The sequence below is a fragment of the Chrysemys picta genome, chromosome 1 (assembly GCF_011386835.1).
Source record: "Chrysemys picta bellii isolate R12L10 chromosome 1, ASM1138683v2, whole genome shotgun sequence".
Lineage (NCBI taxonomy): Eukaryota > Metazoa > Chordata > Testudines > Emydidae > Chrysemys > Chrysemys picta.
The window spans coordinates 14,984,108-15,000,003 of record NC_088791.1 but is presented as its reverse complement, the minus strand read 5'-3'; the positions used below and the strand labels follow the sequence as shown (position 1 = coordinate 15,000,003).

General features: G+C 40.0%; 1 protein-coding gene across 40 annotated transcripts in view; it reads right to left on the bottom strand.

Moving 5' to 3' along the window:
- The window catches only part of CELF2 (CUGBP Elav-like family member 2), a 777,520-nt gene that overhangs the window by 293,118 nt on the left and 468,506 nt on the right, over positions 1-15,896 (bottom strand). For 5 of the 40 annotated variants that reach the window (XM_065550806.1, XM_065550674.1, XM_065551623.1 and 2 more), the window contains exons 1-2: positions 7,724-7,862; positions 6,797-6,855 (exon numbers count right to left, since the gene is read on the bottom strand). The exons of 19 other annotated variants lie outside the window; for them this stretch is intronic. Coding sequence is in view for 11 of the 21 variants with exons in the window: in XM_065550919.1 (XP_065406991.1) it covers positions 7,724-7,830 (107 nt within the window). In the remaining 10 variants the exon portion in view is untranslated. Of the gene's footprint in view, positions 1-6,796; positions 6,856-7,723; positions 7,942-15,896 lie in introns of those variants that run through there. 16 more of the 40 variants (XM_065549505.1, XM_065551072.1, XM_008172254.4 and 13 more) reach the window with 8 other exon arrangements.

Genomic DNA, 15,896 nt, shown 5'->3' with positions numbered 1-15,896 from the left:
GGGCAGTTCCGATTTCCTACTAAGTAACAGCTGCTCTATTCACTGAGCAAAAAAAAGCCTCTTTTCTAGACAGTGATGGAGAAGAAACATAGGATGGGACTTCATTATTGCTGAATTTGGGTATTAGTCCATTCCCAAGTGAAATGGAATAATATTATGGTGGCTGAGGTGGGAGGCAGTGCTTAATTTGTGCCAGGGTTTGCCAGGGCTGAGCCCCGGCACCTCTAGGCTTGGCAGTTCATAGCCCCAGCACCTCTGGGCTTGCTGCATCAGTCAGAATGTGTAAAAAAACTGCTTGAACACCAGCACCTAATTGCTTGAGCCCCGGCACCTCTTTCATTACAAATTAAGCACTGTTGGAAGGACTTGAAGATCTGGCTTTGTAAACTGGGCCACCCCTCCTCAACACGTGCAGAAGTCCCTGCCTCCCTTCAGAGGAGAGAAGTGGAGCTCCAGGATCACCTAAGATATGTTGGCTGCTTGGGATTCTGTGGGCTGTTTTGTGCAGTTGGGAGATTGACTGTTGGGGGTGGATGTGGGGGAGGCGAGAGTGAGCGAGTAGCTAGTGAGCAGGGACTGAATTAAACCAGTAGGCGTGTAGGGTGAGGGGTTGAACTCATCAATGAAAGAACGGGCAAAGGTAGGAGGGAAAATATGGGATGGAATCAAAAGGGGAAGATGGTGGGGGGGAGAAACATTAGAAAAGAACATGGACCCAACCAGACTTTTTTGGTACAAGATGCAAATCGGGTCGGGGATTTTATTTCAAGTGTTTACCTCTATTGTTAAACTACCAAGATGTCTGTGTAGCCCATCTGATTGGCTAGACAGACATGACTAATGTAACTTCCACCTTTCCTTCACCTCATTCTCTTTTCATCATTTGTTGCTGTTATTGGCTGTATCTTATCTTATTCTTAAATTGTGCGCTCTTTAGGACAGGGCATTCCATGGGTGTTTTTGGTTTGTGAATTATGTTTCACGCACCTGGGTGCTCAGAAATAAAAGTTACACTACTACTGATATATATAAAATCTATCTTCATTTGACACTGCTATTTCCAACAGACAAAGTCCACTAGAACAAGGCAACTGCAGTGAAAAGGAAGGGCAGTACAAAAACTGCAAGACGTTCTAAGTGAAAGCTACACCCTTTTCCCTTGATTATTTTTCTAAACAGAGGATCTCACTTTAATTTTTCCTGAACTCCCATTTCCAATTAAAAACCTGTTGGTGATGAGACTCCTGGTACTGGAGATGGTCAACATTTGGGATTCCCATCTCATGGCAAATTTTGAGATTTTGACTTTTTTTTTCCCATCCCTTATCACGAAAAAAAGTCAAAATACTGGAATTTTTCATGGAGTATTTCATTTCAACTTTATAAAAATGTTTAGTTTTACTGGCTGTCAAAAGCTTTAGCTTTGATGTTTTGTTTTAATTTATCGTTATGTCATTTATATTATAATTCAGAATATCAAATTGGAAAGAACAGCGTGGAACGGAGATAGAAATGAAATATTTTGATAGTTTCCCATTAAACATTTTGACAAAATCCCACAAAACGTTTCAATTTCGACAAATCAGCATTTTCCCATCAGGAAATTTTCGGCCAGCTCTGACTGGTACATTTTAGGATCTCACTAAATAATAAAATGTGCATATATCAACTTTTCACAGAGAAGTCTCTCTGTATGATTCACTTGAACAGCACTGCAGGGGAAAACCTGACGCTGCTGCTGCAGTCCAGGGACTGCTCATATCTGTGATTTTTAAAAGGAGTTATATAACTCTCTCATTAAAATTAAATGTGGGCTGAAATGCTGCAGACAAGTTTCCAAGCTGTAGAGTGAGCTTTTCCTCATATTTTGGTTGAAAATACGTCCGTCATATTTAGTTAGGAAAAAGGCTAAAATAAAACCAAAGGTCTTTTATAGATGAAACAAGGTCGGTAAGAATGAATACATAAAATCTTAGATTTTTCTGATCACTCACAGAATTTCCTTTCTGCAGGGGCCTGATTCTGCAGATGCAGACTGAGCGTGGCTGCCGGATCAGGCCTTAAATTCAGTAACATAACATCCACATCTCTTTATAATGTGTGCAGCTATTCACATGTGCAAGCGGCATCGTTGTCTTAATGGTCTACGTCAGGTTGCTGCAGCTTTATCCTCTCTTCTCAATTAGTTAGGTGGGATAAGAAGTTTCCACACCCTTTATTTCTTTCTCCAGTTATCCCCATTTCTATTCACCAGTGGCAGGCTACTGACTAGCAATATGCTGAAAGGCTTCTCTTGAAGATGACCTGCTGATTTGCTATCATGGGAATGTTCCAGAATGAGTGCAGTATTTACTCCTCACCCACCTAGAAGTCAGACAAGACAGTTCAGGGGTGCAAGCACCAACTAGTGGCTGAATGGCAGAAGTTGTCCCTAGAATGCTTCTGAAATGTTGGAGGGCAGGCAGAGGGGTAGGGCTGAAATCATAGCTATGCATGCACTCAGGTATCCTACCCCTAAGAGAAGCAATTTCTGAATGACTCAGAAGAAGATGAAAAAGTACAATAGCGACTACAGGCATATGTATTTAAAAAGAAAAAGGTGCCCATGCCCTTGGATCACAAAGTTGAATGGGGACTAAAACTGAAAGTTATTGCCAGAGCCAAATAGTGATGTATTTAGCTGACTGCCCAGGTGTTTTGCATGTAGAAATAAACAAAACTAGAACTTGGTTACACTGAAATGCAAGCAGCATATTCACATGGGTATATCCTTGCAGAGCAGCTAGTGACCCACCGTCTCAATCTCTTCAGCATACTGGAAGGTTCACACAAGCACAAGACTCAGAGGATAAACCGGGTAGTCCAAATAATGTGTTTTTTAGGTTTCATATTTTATGAACTAGGTAGACACTGTAAACATCATGGGCAAGCAAAAAACTGTGAGCCCCAGCTTTTCTAAAGTGTATACCATGAGTCCCAGCACTAATGGAACATCGGATATCAGACCTTTAAATGGTCACCTGACACTCACACCAGACAAAGACATTTCCTAGATGTTACTCATACACTGGGCCAGTTCCTGGATAGTCACTCTCAGTAAACACCAATAAAAAAAATAAAGATGTGGCTGAACCTCCCAAATTCAAATCCAGATCCCAGCTTTTCCAACACTTGGGAGTGCTCCGATGTGGGGTTTCAATCATTCCGGCTCCATCTAATAGAGATAGGTAACCTTGGCACCATGTTTAGCTTGCCAAGGACGGCATTAAAATGAGCTTAACTGAGACATTTGCTTTAGCTGCAGGATTAAATAAGCAAAAGCAAAACAAAAAGCTGGGGGTTATTTTGCCACGACAATAGTGTTCGAGGAAAATTCCAGTTTTGATTTCCTCTGTGGGAATGCCAGCAGTCCTGTTCCATAAACTCTAGTGATTCATCACTATCCCAGGCAGCCAATCATTCGACAGGTCAAGTAGAAATGGGCTGTAGTGCCAGCAGCTCATGCTGCCCTGATAATGCATGTCATTCCAGGCATGGCGACATGCTTTCTCAACAGCTGCCATTTTCAGTTACCTTTTATACAGCTGACATACAAGTAAATGTGTTGGAAGCAGTAAAACAGTCATAGGAAAGCAAAGATAAATAGCACCTGTACTAGATAATCTCTCTAATGTCATTAGAGAGCGGAGAATGATATGTTTTGAGAAAGAATTTCTGCCTTTCAAAACAACACTTTACTAGTGGGCTTTTTTGACAGGGTGTTCAAATAAACACAGGGATTCATTTGGACTGTAATCTTAACAGATATGACCATAGGGGGGGGGAAAACCCAAACTTCTCACCGTCCACTTGTGAGAAAAGCTTTTATATATCTTGAATTCAAGGATGTTCACTTTAAGAAACACAATTGTTCTGTGAAGTGTGGGAATCCCAAAACACTCATGAAGAAAATTTTCTTTTTCCCTTTCAGCCTTTATTCCATATCACATACCTTGAAGTCACAAATAGGTAATTTAATAACTGTCCTTTTAATTAAGAGAAGCTGAATACATTTCTACAGAACAAATGTGACTGGTATCTTAGAGGGCAGAGCAGACAAAAAGCAATGATTTTTTTTAAGTTGTGTAACCATACAGTAAAAAGACCCAAATAATAAACTGGTAAAGTGATACCCAATAAAGCTGCTGAAACAAGATTTCAGATGTATAGGGTTATCTATATTAATGTCTAGGTAATCTACAAATGAAGGTTACACTGAGACTTTCTGGTTACCTAAAAGGCATCCAATTAGAAACTATTACAGAAAGCTCTTCAAGAGAGACTCAGTTGCATCTTCTCATTTCCTCTATAGATAAAATCAAAACATCTATGTTTTCTTATTTGAAAGAACCAGCCCCTCAAATGCCAAATGAAAGCCAAACTACTCTCGATATAAAGTCCTCTTAGGCATCTTGCTTTCAGATTTCATCAACTTAGGAGTTTTCAGGGCTGAAAGCAATGAACTTTCCATCAGCAGCATCTTCAGCTAATTAACCCTCCTGATTACAATAATTAGTATTGATTCACTCCTGAGTGACTTCTTAAGTATTCAAGCATAATCTACACTTGCAGTAAAAGTTCTAGATATGAATATTAACTGAACGTTGTCCTTTGTTTTTCAGCCACAAAGGTACAGTTTGCAATCTTACGTACTTACATTTGATAAACACTTCAGCTTTATTTTAATTTAACAAAGAGAATATTAACACATTTGACGTTAGAGATGGTAGTTCATGAATCTGAAGAAAACAGACAGAGACTACAGACTAATAAATATCTACATTTCAGCTACCATCTTCTTACGGCACTCTGATAAGCCATTTCCCAGGTTCACACACAAGCTAGTCTTGCTCTGCTAGATTGGTCTAAGAACTGTAATTCCTTCTGGCATTACACTTGGTCATTGCAGAAACAAACAACTACTTACTTCAGTGTCTGAATTAGCTATCTTGTCACTGTTCTGGGAAGAGATGTTGACAAGTTTACCAACTTCAGGGTGCCACATTGCTCTTTGAATCTCACCCATTCACAACCGGTTAAAGCTAAAGACACCTGAAGTATTACTGCCGGAGACCTCTACCTGAAAATTCTTCTGAAACTAGGAACCTGTTTCACAATCATAGCTGTTAAAATAATTAAATACATGACTAAAAGAGCAATGACCCAGTAAATATCCACACAAGAATAAGGATAATATTTTAGGAGTTTTGTCTGTATTGCAAGTTTTAATTTAATCTGAATAAAGTATTATATGATGCCACTGGAGTATTCTGGACAAGATGAACACTGATTAGATAGAATATTTTCCTCTGCGTTTTATCAATTACCCTAATCTCAAAATATGCAAAACAATATACTAGTGGCAGTGTGGTATGAACTCATTATGAAGTATGGGTTTAGAAACAGGTTTGGGAATCGAAATCCCCCAACAAAGGAAGCTGGATATGTTGTACAGGTGACATGTTAGTGACTTGTCAAGTTGGAGAATTGCCATTCTGCCATTAGCACCCAGCTTTGGTGATTATTAATGGAGTATTTACATTAAATCTGAAGCAGGCTATCACATACTTTCTTGCCTGATAATCTCAAGGGACCATGATAAGAGCAGCTGCTAGAATGCATTGCCTACGTGAGGGTAACTCGACAAAAGATACCTCACCCCAGCTGCACAGTCCTGGGCAGAAAAGAACTGGCCCTGTAGGGACTAGTTAACACTTCTCTGGAAGGAAAAAGTTCTTCTAAGGTACGGGGGGGGGGAGGAAGAGAGTGACTATAGCAGGCTTTGAGCATGATCTCATCATGTTAAACACCATGCCTAACTTTTATGGTGATTGAGTGCAGTATATGTCCTGCAAGCAAAAGTTTTCTATGTTATAACCTCTATTTTAAGTTAAACACATGCACTTTTCATGACTTGTCATTTTATCTGTTCACCTTGTTTTATCTCTAAATGGAAAAAAACCACTGTAAGCACAAGGGACTCTGAATGGCTTCAGTAAAATAATTTTGTTTAAATGTATGCTGCTGAGCTCTCTCTCAGCAATATATCCTTATTTAAGAAATCATTTACTCTCCTCAAAACATCGGTATGATTTCATAAAACTAACACAAGGGAACGCAGTAAACAAAAACAAGCCCTTTAAAGTAACTGTTCTAAACAAAAGCCAAACAACACAGCTGCATATCAATCTTTTCTATTAGTAAATCCACTCAGTGATTACATTTTTATTATATTAACAAGGCCAGTGATATAGTTAATTAATCTGTAAACTATTTAAAGACTTCAAGAGTTGTAGAAACTCTAGACTATTGACAACTCATTTAAAGTATATGCAGTTGTCCTGAGAAATGATTTAAAGATTTTGGAAAGCTTGGTAAATGAGTTTCTTTTTATAACACTGTATTTTACGAGACTATAAGAGTACGTCCAAATCCAAAAACAAAAATTTCTTCAACACTCTAATCCTAAACAAGGTCTTTCCAAATAAATAGATGGATAATTCAAAAAATGTTATATGTAATAATTTGTTAGATTTTAGGACAGGAATCATCCATGTAAATTATTCTGCTTGACCTTAAAAATCCTAACGTAATACTAACAGTTGGATTCCAAAAATGATATATATCTCTGTCTGCTTTATCATTTTTGTAGCTAGTTTTCATTACCAAAAACAAAATGTAAAAATAGTGGACATCAACATAGCAGTCAAAGTTAAAATGATCAGACATAAAATATTGTAAACACATGTCCAGTAACCTTGTAGTTGCCAGATGGACATCAGTTTTGTAAGCATTCAGAATCAGTAAGTTTTCTCTCTACAGTTAAAGGAGAAGATAGCAATAAATCTCCAACTTAATGCAACAGACATAATTACAAGATGCAAAACCCCCACTATTAACAGTGGATATCAAATTTTAAAAACCCACAAACAAGTAATGCTACAACGCTTCGTATTATACAGCTATACAAATAAAAAATAAAAAAGGGCTGAGAAAGAAAAAAAAAAAAAAAAGAAGCCCCAGACATGCATTAAGCTAGTTTGACAGCTCCATTGTTCAGCTGTCCCATTGTCAGACCAAAAGATGCATTCAATGCTACCATGTCTGCTAGCAAATAAACAAAAGACTACATTTTTCAAAGCAGGCTGCCAATTCTAGCATAATTCTGTGTCTCTCCCTCTGAAAAAGGTAGCCGCCTCTTGCTCTCCACTACACTATGGTACGTTAAGAATACACACACACATACGTACATGTATATATACACATTTTTTGAACAGCTTCAAGTGATCCGGATGAGGTAGAGCATTCATGGCTATTTATGTAGACTAAGTGAAAATTAAAAGTGGTACTTAGGGCACTAGCTCTAATATGGAGTATCTTTCCATATTTATTCCATACCCAATGCATAATAACGAATCAGGCAGAAATATTGCAAAGGAGATGATAAAAGAAGAACCAGCTTTCAGCTGTTTTTATATTTGTTGCCTGCTTTTCTTAATACATCGGTCATCAGACACGTTAAATGCAATTGTAACTAGTGGAAATGCTGCTTGCACACAGCAATGCCCCTCTGTCTTTTTTTTATTATTTTTAAATAGGGAAACTACTTAATACAGAGCATGATTATGGTTGCAGCGGGCCCAGGCAACTAGAAAGCACACATTAAACAAAGGAGACAACATACCTTAAAAGCAGCTCCTCATTTCTCATAGTAACAGCAGATTTGGGACAGCGCATGCTTTCTGCACCGATATTCTCAACAAAAGCCAGTTCAGAAGTGCGCTCAAACATCAATGCCACAGTTGCTACTCACTAATGGCTACTCTTTCTCTCTCTAGTCAGACGCTGAGTGGTGGAGCAAAGGGGCCCCTGCAGATTCACTAAGCAGAAATAATCCTCTCTGACAAGTTATGTTGTCTGGGCATATTTTACATTAATGCACTCTGCTGCCTATAGGGGTCTTGTTTGCGTTCACTATTGCCTGGCTGGTGTTAGCTCTCCTAATTACCATAAAAAAATTAGTAATTCTCCCCCCCTTCAAAAAAATAAATTAATGAGTTTCCTATTCTGTTTGGTGAAATGAAAACATGAAGTGCATCTTTTGTTTGCCTTGTGAATGATCAATAACGCGGCACAGAGGCTGTGGCTGGATAGGCTTTAAGGGATTTTGCTTAGGCTCTCGTTCTGGGGCTTTGGATACACAGTAGGATTTCTCACTCTCCCCCTCATTCCCCACCCTGTTCGAGGCGGAGTGGCTTTATAGGACCTACTAGCCCTGATCAGAGAAACGGAGGATTGTTGATTTGAGAGTTTAGGGACCTTTGGAGAGTTTTCAGTTTGCTTTTGCCATTTCCTGCTGGACACAACTCCTCTGAAGCCTTAGCAAATGACCTAGTTCACTCTCACCGGTGACTATGTGGATGTGCGGCTTTTACAAACATCGCTGCACAGCCATTAGGGGTTGCATTTATTCACTTTCAATCCGTGAAAGAGACCACAGAGTCACATCTGTAAAGCAATTAGGGCCAAAGGCTATTCACATTGAAGTCAATGGGACCCTCGCTATTGACTTCAATAGAAACAGTGGCCCTTAATCACTAGTCTCCAATGGGGTCAAAATGAAGTGTACTTTCACGTCTGGACTCATTCATGCCATCGCTGGAGAAACCGCTATATCTCCTCTCTATCTCACGTATTTAAGGTCTTCACCAGATATGTAGATAAGTGGGTTTTTCCCCCTCAGCCTGCTAAAACACCAAGAGACTGAGGCTCATTCACTCTATGGCCTCTTTACACCACTCTGGCAGTGTAAATAGATCTTAAAGTGGGCACCAATTCCATGAGGTCCCCTTTATGCTACCAGAGTGGCGCGAAGAGCTATTGGGGAAAATGAGAATCAGACCTCAAATTATTTGAAGGGCCTGATGTATGCCTTGCACACTAAGCTAAAGACAGACTTGAATCTCAAAATTTCCCAAAATTCAGGTGTGTTTTGATTTACAATTTTTCCTGGGAGTCCCCCTTTTTATACCACACATCGGTATCTTGTATGAACTATTCACTAGCGTATCCCTGTTTGCAGCTGAACAGAATTTCACAGTTGGAGGATTCCCTTACTGAGTTTGGTGTTACTGGATAGGTTTGGTCTCATTGGTGGGTGGGAGAGGAGATTGAGGGCCCTGGGGAAGCAGTCACCAACCCAGCAAATACGATGGTGGGTTCTCACCTTCAGTGAAAGGAGAACATGATACTATGGTGGGCAAAGGTTTGTCCTTAGATTTGTACATAGGGCTAGTCTACAGGGCAAGATACTGCACAGCAAGCTGGGGTGCTGTAGATTCATACCCTGGCTTGTCAGGCAGTAACTTGCTGTGTAGAAAAGCCCTTACACATTGTAAACTCATTGTGGCAATGGCCGTCTTTTTGTTCTGTGTTTGCACAATCGGGTCCGGTCTACGACTGAGGCTTCTAGGCACTACTGCAAAACAAATAGCGCATTTTCATTGTTAAAAGTACGTACTCCAAAGTGCACTAAAAGGCATTGCGCATTTAGCTTTTACTGAAAATCCATGCAGCAGTCATGAGAATTGGCTGGGACAATGCTATGCCACCATGACAAGTCCTGCAACTCAACCCCCAAATACTAAATCCTAAAATACTAGCTCCAGTACTGCCATTTCAGGCTGTGGTGATTGGTGCTTTAGATTCACTGGCACCTTAAATTCTCTCTCTCCCTCGCTCAAGGTGAAGTTCTGGGCTCTGTATTGGTGCACCAATGCTTTCCATTTCCAAATCACTTTTGCCTGCTGTAACCTGACAAGATGATTGGGTTGGTCCAGACCAGTCTCAGACTCATAAAATTGATGTTTAGAGTACTACAAGCTCTGGGGTATGTGAGAGAATGTACAGCGGAATGGTGAATGTCAGGCACTGGCTAATAAACTGCTACAATTGTCCAAAAACACGGGAGGAATCACCATCTTAAGACACTACCAGTTGAAAGTACAGTGGTTTCTTTTCAGGACTGAGTAAAATGGCTTCTGAGAGTCTTTTGGGCCTAGTTATGGAATCAACGCAGCTTGCGTTGGGTAGCTGACTGAACCTAGTTCTGCTCCCACATGGAAGGAAAAGTAGCAGTTATGGAAAATGAAGTCTAAGGATTTTGAAAGGGCTCATCCACAGTGTAAAGAAAGCAAAGCAAAAACCACTAAGTGGTAACAGTAAAAGATAAAAAACAACCTTTCCATTGCATGACATACTAAACAGGAGTGCCTTTAAAATAATATGGCTTAAGGGAAGATTAAACCAGATGCACCGGGCTATTTGGTTTCTGTCAGGATGAAATCCCAGGTATAGAATTTAAGGTAAATACAACACTTAACACTAACATCATAAGAACATAAGAACGGCCATACTGGGTCAGACCAAAGGTCCATCCAGCCCAGCATCCTGTCCACCGACAGTGACCAATGCCAGGTGTCCCAGAGGGAGTGAACCTAACAGGTAATGATCAAGTGATCTCTCTCCTGCCATCCGTCTCCACCCTCTGACAAACAGAAGCTAGGGACACCATTCCTTACCCATCCTGGCTAATAGCCATTAATGGACACATCAGATCACACATATATAACTTCTACATATATACTGTAGATTCTTATACACAAATATATGCAGTGGTAGCCATTAAAAGCTTTATAACTCGTATAGCTAGTATTTAATGCAACTACAGGACTCCTAGAAATTATGTAAGCATTTCCCATACTAATTATACTGTGCTGCATAAACTGAATGCTGTGGCAATGTTAATTACTTGCAAAGGCTTCATGGCGACCAGCCTAAAGTCAATGGAGCAAGGACGATTTATACCAGCTGAGGGACTGGCCTATATTCTGTAACTTCCCCTTGGATTATTTTTAATCATTCAGATTGCTTAAGAAAACAGACTTATATGTCCAAAACAAACTGTGCTACTTCCCTATAAAGAGGCAAAATAGCATGTGGAGGGCACCAACCTACATCTGATCACATACAGAGGAAAGATGGTCCAGTGGTTAGAATATCAGCCTAAGATTTAGGACACCAGGATTCAACTCCCTGTTCCACCACAAATTGCCCCCGTGGTCTTCAGCAAGTCACTTAGCTTCTCCGTGCCTCAGTTTCCTATATGTAACATGAGGCTAATAATAGCACTGCCCTACCTCAACGGGTGTTGTAAGGTAGAGCATTAAAGACTGTGAAGTCATCAGCTACTATAATAATGGAATAAGCCATATCAGTGCCTAAGATAGATAGAACACTATCTAACACCTTCCCACAAGAGGAACCTACAACGCCAACCAAGGCCAGATCGTGCGCTGTCTTGTGTTGTCATTTACTTCTGTGCAAAATGAACACAATGATACTGTAAAGAGCTAGAATTCTGATGCGACAGCATTTTACACCCACTTTGCACTAGTTGAAGTGACTACACAAAGTTTCAGGCAGCAGGTAATCAACATCCCACTCAAAAGAGTGACATGGCTGTCCTTTCTGGCATCTCTCTGGGGAGAGGAGTTGGATGGTTCACCCGGGTTCTACCACCACCAAGAGCAGCCAACTGCTTCCTCTGAAGTCTCCCACTGATGGGAGCCACTCCGACGGCCTGAAGTCTTTGTGCCAATAAGAACTTTAGGGTAGAGCTGGCTGAACATTTTTGGCATTAAAACAAAATGGAGATTTGGGGTGACTACAACATTTCAGAAATTTTGCCAAATTGTTTTGGTTAAAAAAAAAAAAAGCATTTCAGTTTGGGGGGGGAATTATTATTTTTTCAATTCAAAATCGAAATGAAAGGTTTCATTTGACGCCAAAAAAAAAAAAATATCAAATCTCTCTCCAGCTTTTTGGTTTCCCAAAATCTCTTTGGAAAATTTTTTGTTTTGAGTTCACCTGAAGCTATTTTTCCCCCTAATTTTTTGGGACTGCCAGAAAACTGAAAAACCTGCTCTTTGCACCACTATACTTCAGAGCAGAGGGATTGATTCTGCCAGCACTGAACTCAGTGGGATTTTTCTGTACGTCCTCACTGGGAGAGGAACCACAATGTTTTCTTTGTGGAAGTCTTTATGTGCCAATATTTTGTAAAAAAAAATCCAAATCATGAATGATGGGAGGCAACATAGCCCAGTAGATAGGACAATGAGCTGGAAGTCATGAGACCTGCATTCTATTCCTGGCTCTGCAACTGACCTGTGTGTGACCTTGGGCAACTCAATTTGCCTCTCAATGCCTCAGTTTCTCCTCACACATTGTGTTTATACAGTCTATTTAGGTTGGAAGCTCTATGGCACATGGATGGTCTCTTCTTGTATGTTTCTACAGAACTAAGGTGACCAGACAGCAAATGTGAAAAATCGGGAGGGGGGAGGGGGAGGGGTAATAGGAGCGTATATAAGAAAAGACCCAAAAGTCGGGACTGTCCCTGTAAAATTGGGACATCTGGTCACCCTATCCAGCAGAATGGGGCCCTGATCTCAGCTGGGGTCTCTTTCTACTGCTGTGTACAAAAAATAAATACTAATAATCCATTTTTTTCTTGGGGACAATAACAGAAAAAATTGCTCTCCAATTAAAACCTTTGCTATCAGGCAACATATCCCAACCTCAGAAGTTACTTTTATCCTAGGGCAATATTTTCTGGTATTGTAATCCAAGACAATCACTACTTCTATTATGCACACGCCCACAAGTTGATACCTTTCTTCAATCCTACCAGAAACAATCAGAACATTGTTATGCAAAGACAGACTTCCTAATCAAGGCATTTCTGGATACAATTTCATGATGAAAACATCTAAACTGTATTCCTTTTACAGCACTTGCAGGACATAAGCTCATCTCATAAATCCATGGAACTCCACCCTGAAAATAACGGAGCATGCACAAGAGAGAAAATGTACTGGTGCATTGTGCAAACTATACATGCCTGCAGTTGCTAGGGTTGCCATCTTTATGCTAAGATGAAACACCCCAGCTGAAGAAGGCACATTTTCAAACTCCTGTGGTAAAAATGAAGCAAAGGGAAAGAGGACCATGGTCCTCTAGTGTAAAAACACAGGACAGAGGAATGGAAACTTCCCAGTCTCAGATTTGGCATTAACTTTTTAGGGCCTTGGGTAAGAGTTTTAGCTTCTCTATCTACTTTTCCTATCTAAAGAATGGAAGTGACAAAATGCAGGTCAGACTGGGTGATGTAAGAAATTTTTGCTAGCCTTACTGTATGTGTATGAGCTTCACATGGGGTGTGGTGAAGATAAAATAATGTACGTAAAGCACTTGGGAGATGTAAAGTGCTGTGTAAATGATAAGAATAATTATTAAGGCGCTAGGAGAAGATGATTTGTTTTAAGTTTCCTACCACAGCTGGTGCCAGTGGTCCTGCTGCAGCTCTGCCTCTCTGTTTGTGAGGAGAAGCATTCTCCCATTCGACAGAGCTGACGCAGTGCATCTCAGCAGCTGGAGGACAGAGGCACCAGAAGGAACTAAAAAAAGGTTTCTTAAATCATGTGCTTCAGTACTCCTTTTGCACCAGTTTAAAAAAATAAGGTGAAGTCATGGCAAATCACCATTTTGAATATGATAAATCAGCACATTTGAAAGAAAATTCTTGACTTGAAACAGATAATAACTGGCTATGCTGTGATTTCAGACGTGCCCCCCTCTGCAAAGTAAATAATTTATTTGGAAGGGTCTACCTATCATAATAGCATCCAACCAGCAGCTAAAAAGAAGTAGAAGAAAGCAGATCAAAGGCAGAGAGAGAAATAGGTGGGACAAACAGATACATCTGAGAGATGACAACTTCCAGTTACAGTTTGTGACTTAAAATAGAAAATAAACTAAACGGTCTTGGATATAAATAGAACACTGCACATCCTAAACTAGGGTGTCTTTATTTTTAACTGTTTGCAGCTCTTATGTTGGCACTTTTGGCTCTGCCATGTATGACATCATAGAATATCAGGGTTGGAAGGGACCTCAGGAGGTCAAAGCAGGACCAATCCCCAGACAGATTTTTACCCCAGTTCCCTAAATGGGCCCCTCAAGGATTGAACTCACAACCCTGGGGGTTTAGCAGGCCAATGCTCAAACCACTGAGCTATCCCTCCCCTGTAAACCATAGGACATAGTGTGATCAGTGTACTTAAATATAGATCTATTCACATTCAGATATACATCTACTCAGATTAATGTAAATACTGTATACTTGGTGGAATGGATGGCACACATGTGGGCAATAATGTGTATGAGAGTTTTATGATTTCTCATCAATTTAGATTGAAAAGAGAAATGAAACAATAATACATTCTACTCTTCTATTGTTCCTGTAATCTGGAATGATCATTCTCTCTCTCTCTTACTATGGTAGTAACTAAGGACCAACTAAGAATGAAGCCCCAGTGTGTTAGGCGCTGTGCAGAGTAGACGACAGTCCCTGCCCTGAAGAGCTTACAGTATGAATAGGCAAGGGTGGGGGAAGGGATATAATGCACAAGCAACGTGAACAATGTGATGGAAGCAAATGACATGTTAGCTCCAGAGATCTACATACAAATGAAAAAGACTGAAGGCTCCTACTGACTTGGGGAAGCTGATGGCTAGCTGAGGACTCTTGAATAAATAACTGCTATAATTCTAGGATATAAGACTTTGAAGGAGGAAGATGAAAGTTTTCAGACATACGGTATATTACATACTATACATGCACTGAAAGACTAAAAAAAAAGGAAAAATGATCAATTTCTAGACACAGTTACCATAAAACAAAAACTGATTAAGAACTACAAGATAAACTACAAATTTCATAATCAAGCAACTATAAACACTTGTTTCAGTAGCTTTCATCTTTGACTAATTAATTACACTACATGCTATTAACAGGTGTGTTGTGAGCAAGACACGAGAAGTCATTCTTCCGCTCTACTCTGCTCTGGTTAGGCCTCAGCTGGAGTATTGTGTCCAGTTCTGGGCGCCGCATTTTAAAAAAGATGTGGAGAAATTGGAAAGGGTCCAAAGAAGAGCAACAAGAATGATTAAAGGTCTTGAGAACATGACCTATGAAGGAAGGCTGAAAGAACTGGGTTTGTTTAGTTTGGAGAAGAGAAGACTGAGAGGGGACATGATAGCAGTTTACAGGTATCTAAAAGGGTGTCATGAGGAGGAGGGAGAGAACTTGTTCACCTTAGCCTCTAAGGATAGAACCAGAAACAATGGGTTTAAACTGCAGCAAGGGAGGTCTAGGTTGGACATTAGGAAAAAGTTCCTAACTGTTAGGGTGGTTAAACACTGGAATAAATTGCCTAGGGAGGTGGTGGAATCTCCGTCTCTGGAGATATTTAAGAGTAGGTTAGATAAATGTCTATCAGGGATGGTCTAGACAGTATTTGGTCCTGCCATGCGGGCAGGGGACTGGACTCGATGACCTCTCGAGGTCCCTTCCAGTCCTATAATCTATGATTCTATGATTCTATGATTCTATAAAATAATAATCATTCACTTTTGCAATTCTTTAAATACTATACATATATATTTTTAAAAGCATTAGGATTGATTAAATAAAAGATTGCCTGGTATATAAATCTTCAGTTTGATTTCAAGTGCCTCTCTCCTGCGATCATATAGTTAATAGTTTTGCCCAAACCTAAATTTGGCTAGCATTTTCAAAAGTGGCTAATGATTTTGAATGCCTCCATATTTTTTGGTGCTCAACCTGAGTCATATTAAAGGGACTGGATTTTCAGCTATTAGGTGCTCAGCATGTTTTGAAAATATCATGCCCCTTTTAAGGTGTCTAAAGTCAGACACCCAAAAAATGGAGG